The 17,894-nt window shown below is 35.1% G+C and overlaps 2 protein-coding genes across 52 annotated transcripts in view; both read right to left on the minus strand.

Annotated features, from left to right (window-relative positions):
* The window catches only part of ighd (immunoglobulin heavy constant delta), a 184,658-nt gene that overhangs the window by 47,819 nt on the left and 118,945 nt on the right, over positions 1-17,894 (minus strand). The window lies entirely within an intron of this gene.
* LOC137489848 (immunoglobulin gamma-1 heavy chain) overlaps positions 1-17,894 on the minus strand; it is a 92,960-nt gene that overhangs the window by 5,712 nt on the left and 69,354 nt on the right. The window contains exon 3 of one of the 2 annotated variants that reach the window (XM_073944706.1): positions 2,503-2,558. In XM_073944706.1, the coding sequence (XP_073800807.1) occupies positions 2,503-2,558 (56 nt within the window). Of the gene's footprint in view, positions 1-2,502; positions 2,559-3,073; positions 3,142-17,894 lie in introns of both variants that reach the window. The other variant, XM_073944707.1, reaches the window with a different exon arrangement.

Here is a 17,894-nt window from a genome sequence, read left to right on the forward strand (position 1 = left end):
AAATAATATTAATTATAGTAGCCTATGGTGCTGTCTTTTTTTCATTGTTGTATATTGAGGATGGATTAATGGTTAAATGTGCTGATATAGCAATATTTAAAGGCTGTGAAGAGTGAATAAAGTTTTTAGTTTATTTGTGTGTGCTGCGTTCATAGACTTTACAAAATGGCGTTAATTTGTTTGATTTCTCCTTGAGAAGCAAGGTTTAAGGTCCTTGTACCCTGACCGAGTCCGAAACTGTAGTATTTGTTTTTTATATTCTTCATTTGATGTAAACCACATACAATTGGTGAGACTTTCATTTTGCATGTGCAGAGTAATGATATAGGCGATAATGCAGCAGCCAAACTCGGTGCAGTACCGCTGTCCACACAGTTGCTAGGAGAATTGTAGACAAGTCCAATGAGTTCGTTAAAAATAGTCCTTACTATGCGCTGCAGCTAGACGAATCCACTGATATTGCTAGGCAGGCACAGCTCCTTACCTATGTCAGGTATTTGCGTTGCCGGCCTTTTTAGTCACATACTACAGGAGAAGCCATTTCCAATGTCCTCGATATTTTTATCTGTGAAAATGGTTTGGCTTGGAATCGATGCTTTGGCCTATGCACAGATGGTGCGCAGGCAATGACGGGGCGTGAGCGTGGCCTAGCTGCTCGCATTCAGAATAGCTCTACATGTGAAATGGAGACATTTCATGGTTCGCGAAGCGATGCACTAGCTGCAAAAAATGCCTGTTCTTTTTGACTCCATGCAGAACCATTCCGTGCACTGGGGCCCCAACTGCAAAAAGTTGAGAACCCCTGCCTTAAAGCATTTTCTAATGATTAATTAAAGCAGACAACTGGAAGTTTAACTATTATTTGACTTTTATTATAATTGACATGAATTTACATGCATCATTAGTTTAAAAATATGTTATTACATTACGCTGAAAAAAATGTGGTGCAGGGTTCTTTAAAAAGCTTGGAAAGTATTTCCACTCAGAACTCACTTCAAAACTTTGCTAGTAAAAACCTAATCATAATTATTATTTAGAAATGTTTAAGTTAAGATTACTTGAGAATTCACAGTTTTATTGTTTCGTTTGTCTCTACTGACATCCTGTCAAATACACAAATAAGTGCAAAGTGGTTACATGTTTTCTTTAATTTTATGTGAATCAAACTGAATTAAATTACATTTTAATCCAAGAGAGCATGCGATTTCCTAGCTTTGTGAAGTAAATTCTACTTGTGTATGTAATTTATTTTTTTGCTTTAGTTCAATAGATTACGAAGCCCTCTCTATATATTAATCAGGCCTAGCTATTTTGAATTTACTTATTTTTAAGCACAATAAATAAAATAAAAAAAACAATCAAGTATTGAATTAATCGTTGCATTTTGAAGTAAAAAAAAAAACACAAAATAAGATTGTAAATAAACAGATAAGATACAAGATATACAAAGTAGGATTACTTGTAAAATTATTATGCTATCTTCATTTGCAAGTCCAAAAAACAACAACAACACATTTTAGTGTAGGCCTATGGCAATTTGGTTACATGTATGAATTATATAGAATGTAATTTGTTGCTCGTGCAGTTCTCATTAATAAATAATTTATTTCTTCATTACTTTAACACATACATTAACTCATGATTATCTGTGCATTAATTAGCACTATAAAATGCATATTAGTGCACCTGTACTGTAAAGTGCTACCAAAATCTTTAAAAGCGGCCTGAAACTTTTGTCTCGAATTGGCATTTAGCATTGTCACTTTTTTACATAAAAAATAAAACTTAAAAAACTTGAAATTAACTGAACCTGTTCGTTGACATAAAATTACTGAACCCATACAACAGCCAGAGGAAAAAAAATAAATGAAAATTTCAGAAGGCAATTAGGCTAGAGCTTTTTTGCATCGGAATTGTAAATGTTTAACCAATCACAACACTAAATCATCTTTATGCTATAGGCTGTATTTAGCCGAAGTACTGTAATAAATAGGCTATAACACTATTTTCGCACCAATATTTAAACTCAACATGGTTCTAGTTCGCACTAACAGTGAAAAATTAGCACAGTAGAACATTTGGAGGATTGAATGACTTTAAATAAACAAACAAATAAGTAAATTAACAAATAAGCTAGCATTTTCAGATTGCAATTAGTGAGTAACAAGGAGTAAGTAACAAGACTGAAACATTGTTTGCATAATTTATAGAAATAAAACACTCTGAAAAAATACAGGGAAATAATAAACAGCCTATAATCACTTCCTAAAAAATTGCCTTCATGACAAATGACCCAAAGAAGGGCATTTCGTTTAAATTTTTTGACAAGAAATTTCAGAAGTCTGTAGGCTATGCCACACATAAGGCTATGCCAAAGTGATTTCAATAGACTCAAAGGTCTATTACTAACAGATCACAAAGATGCTAGGGCCTAACTTAAAAGAAAAAGTTACAGATATTAATATGAAATAGCAAATTCAAATGGAAGCAAAAATAACTTACTTGTCACGGTCACCTGCGTCCCTCTACCCCAGTAGTCAAAGAAGAAGTCGAAGTAGCTCACAGCATTACATTATTTCTATCAGCTGTACAAGATCTTATATTTTGTCCTTTTAGACTACTGCACCTCACAAGGTAATTAAACTCAAATAAAGCAAAAAAAAAAAATGCTTTACTTTTACATTAATAAAGCCTTAATCTAATTCATAGACATACTAATAAAACAATAGTTTCCCCCCATCTGAATATTCTTACATTTCTCTGTGTTACTACTATAGCCTACATACCTTTTTAGGTTATGCATGGGCTATTCAAGCTTTAAGAAGTTTGTGTAGGTTAAATTAAATCTTTGATTAAGTTGAATTTACTATAAAAATAGTCTAAAGGTTATAATGATATAATTTCCGTGCAATAACCAAATACAAATAATAAATTATCGATGCAGATGTTCCCAACAACATAAACAGTATTCCCATTCCTGTATTCAAGTAGTTTTGTCTGCACAATATGTTTTTCTTAAATTTAAAATAGGCTAGAGGCTACTAAAAGAGTTGAAAAAAAGTTAAGAACTTACCTGCAACGGTCACTTGTGTGCCTTTACCCCAGTAGTCAAAAGCAGCACAATGCGACATTAGACGTCAGCTGGTTTACAAAATCCTTTGTCATTTTAAATCCACTTCATGATCACACACCAGTAGACTATATGAAATATTTGGATCTACTGAAGATAAAACTGCCACCATCACAACCAATGTTAGAATTACTGTCATATAATGCTGTCACTATTTTTTATTCAAAAGTGATTTGGCCTAGATAAGATTTTGTGTGTCTTAATGAAAAGAAAAATCTATTAATATAACCTAATAAAAATAGCTTAAATAAAATAAAAATAATAAATAATGAAAAAAATAATAATTAATAAAATAAAACAAAGATTTTCATTAAATGTTTGGACTTAATCTAGTGTTTTAAATTATTTACACTACAGTATCCTTGTTTCAATGCTTGTTTTTGACAATTTTCTAAGAATGTTTAAAATTATATATATATATATATATATGTGTGTGTGTGTGTGTGTGTGTGTGTGTGTGTGTGTGTGTGTGTGTGTGTGTGTGTGTGTGTGTGTGTGTGTGTGTGTGTTTGTGTGTGTGTTTGTGTGTGTGTGTGTTTATTATAAATATGTTTTAACAAAACAACATGAAAATAACAAAAACATGGGTAACACTTTAGAATAACCTAAAGTATTAATAACACATAACCACAAAATCTAACAAGCTAAATTAACTAAGCAAGATAGCTAATTTAAGACAGTTGTAGTTTCTTATTAATATTTGTAAAAAAATATATTGTTATTGAGAGCTACTTGTAGAATTAATACTAATTACTATTAGTAGGCTATTAGTATTGTTATCAATAGTAATGCTATTTTTTTTGTTAAAATTTATATTTAACATATCATCCTTATTTTTTCCCCAAATAATATGTTAACTTTATAGATGTTACTTTTGTGATAAAAAAGTAATTGGTTATTTTTTAATAAATGGTCATAGTTATTTATTAAAGTAAAAAACTTTGAAAAAAGTGTATTATCTTTTTCTTTTAGTAAGGAACTACCAAAAAAGGAAAATTCGCATCAAAATAATCATATACCATGCGAAACATGTCATCTTTTTTTTTTTTTTTTTTAAATCTAGAGTATTTTAGTAATAAACTCTTTTCAAAATATAGCATATTAGTTTAGGTAAATAATTCCCTTCAGATTATGTAGAGCAATGTGACAAATGTAATTCACTTCAGCATATTGAATTTTAAATTTTCACACTATTGACATGTTGACAAAACACATTTTTATTAAGCTGAAAACAAGCAGCTAAACAGCAGAATCCTGAATGATAAACTATTGATAAACTAGGATCATTTTGATTTCCTGACCTCGCTATTTCTTGGAGACAACATTCAGGATGCATGGAAACTTTGTGGGATGAAAACTTTCCTCAAACTTTTCTAAGGCTATGTCATTCTTAAATAGATGTACCTTAAGCTGTACCTCAGTATTATGTGTTTCCTGAAACATTGTGAAGTCATATATTTGGATCGTCAATTGATGTTGTGTGTTTATCATCCATGACTTGGCTTCTCATTGTTTAGTTATGCAACTGGCATGATTCATATATCATTAATTTTGGATTCTAATGAAATCATTTTCATTAGCAGATTATGAGGAGTTTTTGTTACGTTGAATGTTATTATTACAGTCAGTGAACATCCAAATGTAGTATAATTATTATTATTATTATTTTTTTTGCTTTAGCCCTCTTGACCCCTGACTACTACTGTAGCAAATTGCATGGAAAAAGACTGGATAAACTTTTTTTTGTCAAGAAAAAACAGAAGATTCCAATCACCTGCAATAATTAATTAGGTGATCAAAAAGGTATTTAAAGTAACACACGCATATACAGTTGAAGTCAGAATTATTAGCCTCCTCTGTTTATTTCTTCCCCAATTTCTGTTTAATTGAGAGATTTTTTTCAACACATTTCTAAACATAATAGTTTTAATAACTTGTCTCTAATAACTGATTTATTTTATCTTTGCCATGATGACAGTAAATAATATTTGACTACATATTCAAGACACTTCTATACAGCTTAAAGTGATATTTAAAGGCTTAACTAGGTTAATTAGGTTAACTAGGCAGGTTAGGGTAATTAGGCAAGTTATTGTATCATGATGGTTTGTTCTGTAGACTATAGTAAAATATATAGCTTAAAGGGGCAAATAATTTTGATCTTAAAATGGTGTTTAAAAAATTAATAACGGCTTTTATTCTAGCTGAAATAAAACAAATAAGACTTTCTCCAGAAGACAAAACATTATCAGACCTACTATGAAAATTTCCTAGCTCTGTTATACATCATTTGAAAATATTTAAAAAAGAAAAAAAATCAAAGGGAGGCTAATAATTCTGACTTACTGTACCTATATATATATATATATATATATATATATATATATATATATATATATATATATATATATATATATATATTGAAGATTCACATAAAAGATGTTTATTGAGTCTCAAGATTTTGTGGGTGCATAATAAATTGCAGCTGTTCTGTGTTTGCTGAGCTCTCTGTCCCTTGAGAGAAAAAGATACTAAAAAGAAAGAGAAAAAAACAATTCATCTTCAACGCAATACTTTAAACTTGAAGAACAGTGCATTGCAAACATTACATTCAATCCTGGGCGATGCAGTGGCACAGTAGTGCTGTTGCCTCACAGCAAGAAGGTCAATGGTTCGAGCCTCAGCTGGGTCAGTTGGCGTTTCTGTGTGGAGTTTGCATGTTCTCCCTGCATACGCGTGGGTTTCCTCTGGGTGTTTTCCACCAAAGACAGGTGAATTGGGTAGGCTACATTGATCGTAGTGTATGAGTGTGAATGAGTGTATGTGGATGTTTCCCAGAGATGGTTGCATAAAAAACATGCTGAATAAGTTGGCGGTTCATTCTGCTGTGGCGACCCTGGATTAATAAAGGGACTAAGCCGAAAAGAAAATGAATGAACATTCAATTATAATTGTAAAGCCATGAAACTGAGAAAAGGTATACCATCAGTTAAATCGACACCGCATTCTTTACTGAAAGGCTAAAAATTTAAGTTTATATTTACTGTATGGTCGTGGCACACCGTCAGGGCCAACAAAGCCTTTTCTGCTGATACAAACACAGACCAAACATCAGAATCACTCATTTAATTTGTATCATATTTTCCATTATTTTCCATTAATGTTTATTACATTATTTCCTATGGTCTCTTCTTTTGATTTCATAGCTCTTTTGGTTGGGCTGCTTTCAGTAGTCTATTTTTACTTCAATCATATCTTGCAATAATAATAGCATCTATTTTTTTAAATACTGTTAAACCATAGCAGGCTTTTTTACAGTAGAATACTCGTAGAAAACAGTGTTGCTAGTTAATTACTGTAATAGAGCACTAGATTAGCAGTAGCAGTAGATTTGAGGTTGTGTTGGAAAGTGACCAAAATCCAACGTCGAGCCACCATCTTAAACCAACGGCATTCTGATGTCAAATACTGAAATTAATTCGTCAGGTATGGCAACCAAAATCCAACATCTGATAGACGTCATGGTGGTGACACCCACACAATATCAAGCTGTACCATCAATAGTCATTGATATTTAGTTTATTTTAGGTTGGACATTGACGTTGGCATGACATTGGGTTCTGACTTCAACCTCATTTTCATTTCCAAACAAAATGCAATGTCCCCACAGCACGGGGTACAACGTCAATCTGATGTCATATTGACGTCCTGTGCCTATTGGGTGTTCAAGGCCATTTCGGTCATCACAAAGTAAGCATCCATCATCTTCTCATCAGTGATCTGCATCTCTGGGTCATTGCATGTAAAGATTTTGGACATTTTCTAGGACACCATTAATGCTTCCAAATAGTTTGCTGCAATTATAAATTGCCCATGTCTTCTTGAAGTAGCTCATTATGATGTGATTTACCTTCTCTGTGCGATTTGATTGGAAAGGAATCACTGGACAGATTTTTCTAATCCCCATAGACAAGAAAAAAAAAAGTAGTTAAAGGAAAGTAGGCTAGTGGAGTAAAAGTACAGATACATGACTAAAATGTACTCAAAGGAAAGTAAAAGTACACATTTTTAAAACTACTTAATAAATTACAATTTCTGAAAAAAAGCTACTCAATTACAGTAATGAGTATTCGAACACCACTGGATATATTACAGAGGGTCACAACTTTGCACAGTTCAGCTTTAATCATAATTAAACACTTCTGATCAAACTAATTGAGTCCTTCAGGCTTGTTAAAAATCTACAGATAAATATGTTGAAGCTGGGTGGGAACAAACTCAGCTGGGCTGCAGCCCTCCGGGAACTGAGTTTAGGCCCCATGGTATAAACTGTCACAATCACCAGCGATCAAGGATGCATGCACGCACGCAAACACACACACACACACACACACACACACACACACACACACACACACACACACACACACACACACACACACACACACACACACACACACACACACACACACACACACACACACACACACAGCTGAAGACCATTATTGATTCATTACCTGACCTTTGTAGACAGCACACACACCCACACCTTTGGGGATCTTGTTTATCTCTGTTTTGACTGTTGCCTGCCTGACTATTCTTGTAATAAACCCGCATTTGGATCCTCAACTCTGTTGTCAGCATCCTTCACATAACAGAAGAAGCAGCCACATCCTTGGATACAGCGGGTATAAAGATTATGCATCTCTGTCAGGAAGCCCGGTCTATTGAGGAGTATGTGGAGGACTTCATGCAGATATTACATTTGACATCTATGAGTGGTTTATGCCACATGATATTTTTTGCGATGGACTATCCAAACCATTATATTTCAGCATACTGCTAACATGAACTCTACTGAACTCTAGAACAATACATTAAATGGTGTGGTAGAGGAGGAGACCCCTACATGTTTTTTTTTTGTTGTTTTTTTTTAAGACTCGCTGACTGCAGGGCTTAATATTTACTCCACTATTATGCAGGCATCACCCATACTCCTGTCTCCTGTTCATCAGTCCTCCACCACATAGTCACAGCACATATTGGCTGTCAGTTCACCGGCTCACAAGATGGCCGCTGCCAGTTCGCCAGCTCAGTCTATGATCACTGCCATAACGCCGTTGACTCAGAGAATGGTTTCCTGTCCTCATTATGTCACAATTTCTGCCATGGTTCCTGTCCTTAAAATACCATCATCTGATTTATGAATGGTACAAGACTGGCCACCACCACCTGCTACCCCCAGAGCGGTCACTGTCATATCTACCAGATCCTCCTTCACTTCAAGAGCTGCCAGATCCTCCTTTACTGCCAGAGCTGCCAGATCCTCTGTCACTGCCAGAGCTGCCATATCCTCCATCAGTTCCACAGCCTTCATCACTTCTATTGCTACCAGAGCCGCCACCTGAGTCCCACGAATGGCCAGAGCAGCCTCCTGAGTCCCACGCTCCACAATCCAGGTCCTCTGCAGCTCCACGCTCTAGGTCCTCCGCAGTTATATGCCCTTCACAGCTCCACACTCCAGGCACAGCAAAACACAGGCTATTTTACAATTATTTAATGCATAAGCTACAGTAAGGGTTAACAGTGTACAGCTTAGGGTATAAATGAATGAGCTGCCAGACCCTCCGTCATTGCCAGAGTTGCCAGATCCACCACCTGCGTCACACGAATGGCCAGAGCCACCACCAGAGTCTAACTAATGGCCAGAGCCGCCACCTGAGTCTCACGAATGGCCAGAGCCACCACCTGAATCCAACAAATGGCCGCCAGAGCCTTGTGACTTCTCAGTGCTTCCTGAACCAAAGCTTTCTGACCCACTGTGGTTGTATGAACTGCCAGTGCCTTCTGAACTAAAGCCTTCTGACCCGCTGGGGTTATCTGAACTGTCAATGCCTACAGAACCAAAGCTCTACGCTCCAGGCCCTCTGCAGCTCCATGCTCCGGGCCTGCTGCAGCTCTATGCTCCAGGTCCTGCACAGTCCCACACTCCAGAAACAGCAAAACACCGGCTATTTTACAGTTATTTACTGTTATTGTACTGAAACTGTTCTACTGTAATAATTAGTCATGAAAATAAATTATGTTTAATAAGATTAATTAATTAATTTTCTTTTTGGCTTAGTCCATTTATAAAAAAACGGTCGCCACAACAGAATGAACCTTCAGCTTATCTAGCACTTTTTAACCCTTCCAGCTGCAACCCATCTCTGGGAAACATACACAGACACACTCATACACTACTGACAATTAAGCTTACCCACTTCACCTGTACCACATGTCTTTGGACTGTTGGGGAAACCGGAGCATCCGAAGGAAACCCACGCAAACTCAGGGAGACCATACAAACTCCACACAGAAATGCCAACTGACCCAGCCAAGGCTCGAACCAGCAACCCAGCGACCTTCTTGCTGTGAGGCAGCAGCACTACCTACTGTGCCACTGCGTTGTCCCATTTTATAAGATGTACTTATGTTTAATCACTGTTTATTCATTCATTCATTCATTTTGTTGTCGGCTTAGTCCCTTTATTAATCCGGGGTCGCCACAGCGGAATAAACCGCCAACTTATCCAGCAAGTTTTTACACAGCGGATGCTCTTCCAGACGCAACCCATCTCTGGGAAACATCCACACACACACTCATACACTGTTAGACCTTACCAGGCTTTTTTACAGTAGAACACTGGCAACACTGTTGCCAGCCACTCACTGTAAAAGTTTGGTTACAGTAAGTAAGTGGCAACAGTGTTGCCAGTTAATTACTGGAACTGAACCATTACAGTGAGTGGCTGGCAACAGTGTTGCCAGTTGTTTACTGTAACCGAACCATTGCAGTGAATAGCTGGCAACAGTGTTGCCAGTTAATCACTGTAATAGAGCAGTAGTGGTAACTAACTGGAAACTGTGTACAGTTAATTACTGTACTGTAGTGTTACAACTCACAGCATTATACTGCATACACAATAGTATGTCAAGGTGTTACTAAAATTAATTTGTATTCTTGCCTTTTATTAATTCTTTAAATTAATTAAGTTGTAAATTCTGACATTTATTTTATTGTTTTGGCAGCAAACAAATATAAAACAGAAAACGTATAACAAAATTAAGAAATCAGCAGATATAAATATCATCTTACATATTACTGAGAGCCCCAGGTCTGCACAGCAAGGCTGCAGTCAAACTAACGTTTAAGCATGCAAAATTCTGTCATATGGCTCTGCGAAAAGGAGTGGGATTAAACAAAATATTTAGAGATTGAAAAAGCAAGCAACTGGTCCATAATTTTTGTTCAGAGAGGTCATGGTTTGATCTTTGATTAGTCTCAAGCAATCACATGATGTTATTTCACAGTTCAGAGTTCTCCAAGCTTGAACTTTCCAATGCTGCAAACTGTAAAATTTGTCGCATGAGCATGCATTCCAGGTCTGCAGCATTCACATGCATATGAATGGAAGTCTAAAGGGAGAAAAGTGCAGTGTGACTGGGACTTTAAGCTGTAACTCTAATTAAACACACCTGATAAAACTAATTAAGGCTCGTTAGAAATCTACAGGTAATGTTAAAGAAGGGTGGGAACTAAACTCTGCTGCCCTGCAGTTCTCCAGTAACTTGGAGTTTGACCCCCATGGTATATAGCAGGGGTGCTCAATCCTGTTCCTGGAGATCTACGTTCTTGCAGATTTCAGTTGCTACCCATATCAAACACACCTGCCTGTAATTATCACGTGGTGTTCAGGTCCTAATTAATTGGTTTAGGTGTGTTTAATATGGATAGCAACTGAAATCTGCAGGAAGGTAGATCTCCAGGAACAGGATTAAGCACCCCTGGTATATAGTATACTTTTAAAGCAACTGCCAACATTTATCTCAATCACATATCCAATACACACACACACAAAGTGCTGCAGTGAAATGTGTTACTCTCTCCTCAATGCTGACCATGCAAAAAAAAAAAAAAAAAAAAAAAAAACTGAACAGCAAAAAACAAAATAATTACTTTAAATTTTAAAGTTTTAAATAATTAAAAACTGTGTCAAATCTCAAAAAGTTTAAAATAATTATAGAAAACAATAATAAAGTTGGCAACACCGAAAAACCAAAGGATCCAATCTTTTATTGTTATAATTATCTCATGACAACAAACTTTTTTATTGTTTCAAATATAAATTCATAGATGGAAACACAGCTCTGAAAAATACTTAGTAACAAACTCACAACCTGGGACCTGACAGGGGAGCTTTTGTGTGTGGATGGCTATGTGTATCATGTTTTTGTGATTCCCTGTGATGATGTGCACATGTTTCCTTACTGAGATGATGGAATTTAATTTTGGCTTAGTTGCCAGAAAGATACACACAACTGTTAGCATCTGTACATTATGGCAGCGTGCAATATAAAATAAATACATATACTTAAACAAAAGTAATGTAAGAAGTTATATGAGGAGAGGCTAACTAGCTAACAATGTAGCTTTCAAGTACACAGTTCAAGACAACAACAATATAACTTAAAACACAGCCTTATTTTATAAACCCTCAAAAACATTTGAACACATTTTACTTACTCATTAAAGATTCTTATTTAAGCCTAAAACATATCAGACTCAACATCTGAATTGATAGACAGAGAATAGAGCACACTCAGCAGTAAACAAATCAAACACCTGACTCTCTTAAAGGGCCGGCATTTTCTGAAAACTCTTAACACCTTTGTGTTTAGAAAAAGACGGACAGCATGTGGTAGTGTGTGGTGATGATGCTTAAATCATTATTTTTTTACAGTTATTTACTGCACAATCTACAGAGTAACAGTGCAGTTATACTAATTAAACACACCTGATCAAACTAAATCTAAAGGTAGTGTGTTGAAGCAGGGCTGGAACTAAATTCTACTAGGCTGTGGCCCTCTAGGAGTTTGACACCCCTGGTACATAGCATATTTTCAAAGCAACTGCCTACATTTATCACAGTTATGCACATATCGTTTGATAAAAACAATAAAAATATACAATAATATAAACTTCATCCATAAAAAAAATAAATAAACAAATAATCTGATTCTCATGTCGTTCCAAATTTGTAGTAAAAAATGATAAAAAACACAACAAAGATCATGATTTATACATTTATTTAGGAAAGCCTTTATACTGTTAATGGCACTTTTACTTGCCAGTTTTCCAGGCAAATTCATTGAGTCTCTGCAAAAATGTATGTGCGTGTTGTTTAAGATATATATATATATTTTTTTTTTTTAATAACACATTTTTACTAGTTATTTAGCAAAATACTAATATTCAGTTGAAAGTGCAATTTAAAATCTTAACTATAGGTCAAACTAGGCAATTAAATTAGATTAATTATAGAAAAAGTAAAATGCTTTTAATGCATTTCGTCCATATCTTACACTTACCTTTTAATAAGCTCTGTGGCATTGGTTGACTCCTGATACTCAATGTTAAAAACATAAAAGGAACCAAAGAAAACACAGAGATAAAATAAATATAAAATAGCAACATAAAGCATCAGAGTAGATGGGGCAGTAATGGTTGAACAGTAATTTACCATTTATTATCACAGTAAATATCTGTAATGGTACATAGAGTAAATTACTGTAATTTATTCTTTGGACTACAGAATTTCATACAAATCCTGCTCCTTTTACAGTAAAATACTGTTTCCTTTCATTACAGCTAAACGCTGGCTATTTTACAGTTATTTACTGCATAATCTACAGTAAGGGTTAACAGTGTACGCTACGGACAATTTAGCCTACCCAATTCACCTGTACCACATGTCTTTGGATCTGTCATGTCTCCAGCGACCTTCTTGCTGTGAGGCGACAGCACTACCTACTGCGCCACTGAGTCACCCCGTTTTATAAGATGTACTTATGTTTACTCACTGTTTATTCAGTTAAAGATTATTTTGAACTGTAGGCCTACATAAGCTCAAACAGCGATTTTTGATGACCTTAATCCAACTAAAGTCATAACTGAAGAAACAGAAATTAAATTAAGACATGTGGAGTATGCAGATATAAGTGCCATTATTGAAGTGAACACTGCGGTCTTTAGGTCTTTTTACAGTGTCTGCTATAATGTTAATGTTGTTTTGGTGTGTTTACATATATGAATATGGCCAGGGTGTAAATACACAGTACAGTTACAATCTTATTGCCACATTATATTGTTATGATAATGTAATATATGCCTTGAGTGATGTCCTGAAGATTAATACCAAAAAATAAAGCAACTGGAATAACTACAGCAGTCGCGATCATCTGATCTCATATGAAGCAAGAGATTGCGATGACATCTGATGACGTGTGCAGGTACTGTAATGCTGTCCCATTTCTTAGGGGTAAATTTTTAAGCCCTTCCCCTTTACACTCGTTTTTAAGGGTCAAGAAGAGGGGTTAGGGGTACAAAAATAGTGTTGGGAATGGGCCTTAGCCTGCTTTCTCGAGTTTGACAAACCTGAGTTTCTCTCATTTCAGGGTTAACGTACTGGGAGTTTTCACTTAACCTCCTTTTTGAAACGGGCCCTGGTCTACATTGTGGCCATGTGCTTTAGTGTTTTGTTTCATGTAAACACGTGGTTAATGGGCTCTCTCATGGCTGTGTGTTCTAGTCTTGTTTTCTTGTGTTGTTTCTTTGAGTGTTATGTGCTTTCTTGTCTATTTTCCAGTCCCGCCCTCCTTGTTAACCCATTATTGGTTAATCCTGTTCACCTGTCTGTTAATGAATTATTTCTCCTTTATAGTCTCCTTATGTCTGCTGTCTTGTGCCAGTTAGTCGTTGTTCTTCCTCAGAGTAATGCCCCATTCACACGGTGCTTCAGAGTTAACGCTTGAAAGAGGGCGTGTCTGAAGTTTAGGCTGACGTGATCATCATAGCAGCGTCAGACAATAAAATTAGTCAGCAATAGGCCACTGTTTGAGCTGGTGTATTTGCATACAGCGATCTGTCACCGCTTGAAAAGTTGAGAAAGTCCCAACTGCTGAAGTGCTGCCAACGGATCCACAATGCAGTTCGGCAATGCCTGGCATCACCCATTCAAAGTGAATGGGAAGCGTTAAAGCTGGCGTCCTGTGTGAATGGGGCGTAATGTTCTGGGGTTCGTTCTTCGTAACTCGCTTAAATGATCTAAGATGATTTGGATCTTTTAATCTTGATAACTGATCTCTGACTAATTTGATTCTTTAAACAATTACGCGAATCAGAATAAAATGTCTGGGTGGACTGATCTGACATCGCTGCATGTGTTGTGGAAAATCATGATCAGCAATGCAACAATTGGCTAGAATTACATAAAATTCATTGGAAACAATTTGTTAAATATGATACGCTTCTCAAATATGATACGCTTTTCAACTTTGTTGTGGGCTACAGGCTTTACGCTTTCATGTGTCAAGAGTATTTAGCAATTTATTTAGTTTTACAGTTTTAGTTTTACATTTACAAAATAATATCTGGCTGTTTAAAATAAATTTTGCATGACAAAAGCATTTTGATATTGGTAAAGGTATCTGCAACTTTTGTGAAGCATCAAATCATAGTCCTACAGTATTTGTGCATATCTATTATCATACACAAATGGTACTAAAGCAATTGTACGTGTTTGTTTCAAAAAAGTCCTCATCAATACATTTTCTCTTTAAACCACCAGCAGGTGACAGTCTTTGTACTTTTCTTTCGGAGTGCAGTTTGCATAAGTTTTAATAATATAATTTTTTTTTTTACTTTAAAAATGTATATTTACTATTTTCCCAAGTGCATATAACTACTACTAAGAGAAAATATACCGTAAGAAAATACTGTAAGAAAACTTTCAGTGTTATCTTTGCTTGAACTGACCAGGGCTGCGTTTCCCAAAAGCATCGTAAGCCTAAGAAGTTCGTAGAAATGATCGTACGACTGATCTTAATATTACGGTCTGTTTCCCAAAAGCATCGTAACTTAAGTAGCACTTGAAAATCTTAGTGGATCTACGAGTGCTCTGGAGTAATCGTAAAGCCTTAAGTGCATCGTAAGGAGACAGAGTTATGAGGGCACCTGCTGGACAACCGGCAAATTGCACCTACAATTTACTTCTCTTCAAAGTCATTATTCATTTTATTTGTACGTATCTCTATTCATTTATATTTTTGTCCTATTAGCAAATGCACATCAGGTGGGGATAATTAGGCTAAACTTTTCAAAAATAAATGTAAGAGCTTATTTATTTATTTATTTATTTACTTATTTATTTATTTTGATGTGAGATAAGCAATTTTTGATAAAGAAATTGTTAAATAAGTCTACTTAATTAAGGTTTCATATAAATATCGAAAATGATGCTGATGTCATTTCCGGCAAGGACTGTTAGAATTAGTTTTATGCGAGATTGGAGCAAGACAGTGTTTTTACAGTACGACATTTCCAGTTAATTTATGTTTTTAAACTGGCTCAAAAATATTTTTTTTTTATGTTATTCGAGTTGAATATACATTCACACAAGTAGAAGAACAATTATATGGATTGCTATAACATGTGCAACAATAACGAGCCATTCTATAGCGTGACATTTCAGCACTTAACAAACGGATAGCGACTCCTAAGTTGCACTTAAAGCTGGGCTACGTGCAATTGTGTTAAGTGCATTTTTGGGAAACGCACGTGAAACAATAACGAACGTTCGCAAAATGACTCGTAGAAAACGCTCTTAAGTGCTAAGATCAATCGTTATCGGGAAACGCAGCCCTGATTGTTAAAGCCATGAAGAGCACCAAGAGATTTGTCTTTTTATTTTTGTAATATTTTTCTATAATATTATATTATTTGCATTGAGATACAAAGTTATTGCTATTTGATACAGTATTTAATGTGTTTATTTGTGATATTATATTATGTGCATGACGTTTCATATGTTCAGTAATGCCATATGTCATATGTATGCATAAGCAACAGGAAAAAAGGATTAGAAAGAAGGAAGGGGCTTGATGGTAGACAGTCTTTTGACCGTTCTTGAAAACCATATTTATTTGGAAACTTGGTAAAGTGTAAATAGTTCTTTTGTTTGTTTTTTGATTTTTTTTGTTCTTGGCAAACGAAAAGTAAACTGTTGCATTGCAAGTTTGTGGTTTTACGCGTCAAATCCTTTGTGCCGAGTCCCTATGGAAATGGTGGAGAACTTGAAGAAATAGATCGCCATTACACTGATCTAATCCTGTCTGTATGAAATGAGCCTGCTCCCGAGGCTTAAGGCTTAAGCTACCAGAACTGTTGCTATGACAACAACTCTCACATAAGTTTTGAAGGACCAAATAATCCTTGATCGCTTCAAACCGTCAACAACCAAATCCAGCTAACATAATCCACATATGAAGAACGGACCCCTGTTCCTTGCCAGCCCAGCTCACTCTGGGTTGTTTTTCTTCTCCTTTTGTTTTATTTTGTAATTAGTAAATAACCATTTTAGATCTGCATTTGAGTCCTCGTCCCTTTCCCTACACCAACTGTGACAGTTTAAGTTTTTAAAACATATTTTACTATTTTTCAACATATAATATTCAGGTTAACACACAATTTAAATGCTTAAGTTAGATTAATCATAGGAAATGTTAATATAGTTATGACATATATTGTGTTGTTATACACACACACACACACACACACACACACACACACACACACACACACACACACACACAAAGAGAGAGAGAGAGAGAAAGGGCTGCAATGAAATCCAACTGCTCATCAATGCAATGTGTCACTCTCCCTTCAATGCTATAATCCACATACCAAAACTGAACAACACAAACACAAAAAATTTATTATTTCAAAAATGAATTAAGTTTCACATAATTATAAAAAAAAAAATAAGTATATTAAAGGAATACACTTACTCTAGATATAGCTAGAAACAGGTTTGTCCCAAAAAAGTACACCCATTAATTCTAAATTTAACTGCAAAAAAAACAGCTCTTTTTTTTTTTTTTTTTTTTAGATTTACTTTGCAAAGCTCAAGATGACAAACATTTCTTTTGTTCCTAATATGAATTCATAGATGGAAACACAGCTCGGAAAGATTAGCAAATTCACAACCTTGGACCTGACAATGGAGGTTTGTGTGGATGGCTATATGTATCATCTTTTTGTGATTGCCTGTGATGATTTCTGTGCACGTTACCTAACTGAGGAGATTGGAATTGAAGGATTTTCATGTGTATAAAAACTGCTTAGTTGCCAGAAAGGCACATTACACTGTTTGCATCTGTACATTCAGCAAAACCAATAAATTTGAATTGTCCAAATAATAAATATACTTACATGAAAGTAATGTAAGAAGTTGTGAAGAGATGCTAACTAGCTAGCCAGGTAGCTTTCAAGTACAAAGTTTAAGATTCAAGAACTTAACAATATACAACTTATTACACAGACTTATTTTTAAAATCTTTTTAAAAAAAATTGAACACATTTTATTTTACTTGCTCATTGTAAATTATTATTTAAGGCTCTGCTTCTGAATTGATAGAGGGAGCACACTCAAAAATAAACAAATCAAACACCTGGCTCCCTTAAAGTGGCAACACCGTTGTGTTAAGACAGACAAGCTCCCCTGTTTATTTTTTCCCCAATTTCTGTTTAACGGAGAGCAGATTTTTCCAATACATTTCTTAAATAGTACAGTAGAATAGTTTTAATAACTCATTTCTAATAACTGATTTATTTCATCTTTGTCATAATGACTGTAAATAATATTTGACTAGATATTTTTCAAGA

This window comes from Danio rerio, chromosome 3 (genome assembly GCF_049306965.1).
Source record: "Danio rerio strain Tuebingen ecotype United States chromosome 3, GRCz12tu, whole genome shotgun sequence".
Taxonomy (NCBI): Eukaryota; Metazoa; Chordata; class Actinopteri; order Cypriniformes; family Danionidae; genus Danio; species Danio rerio.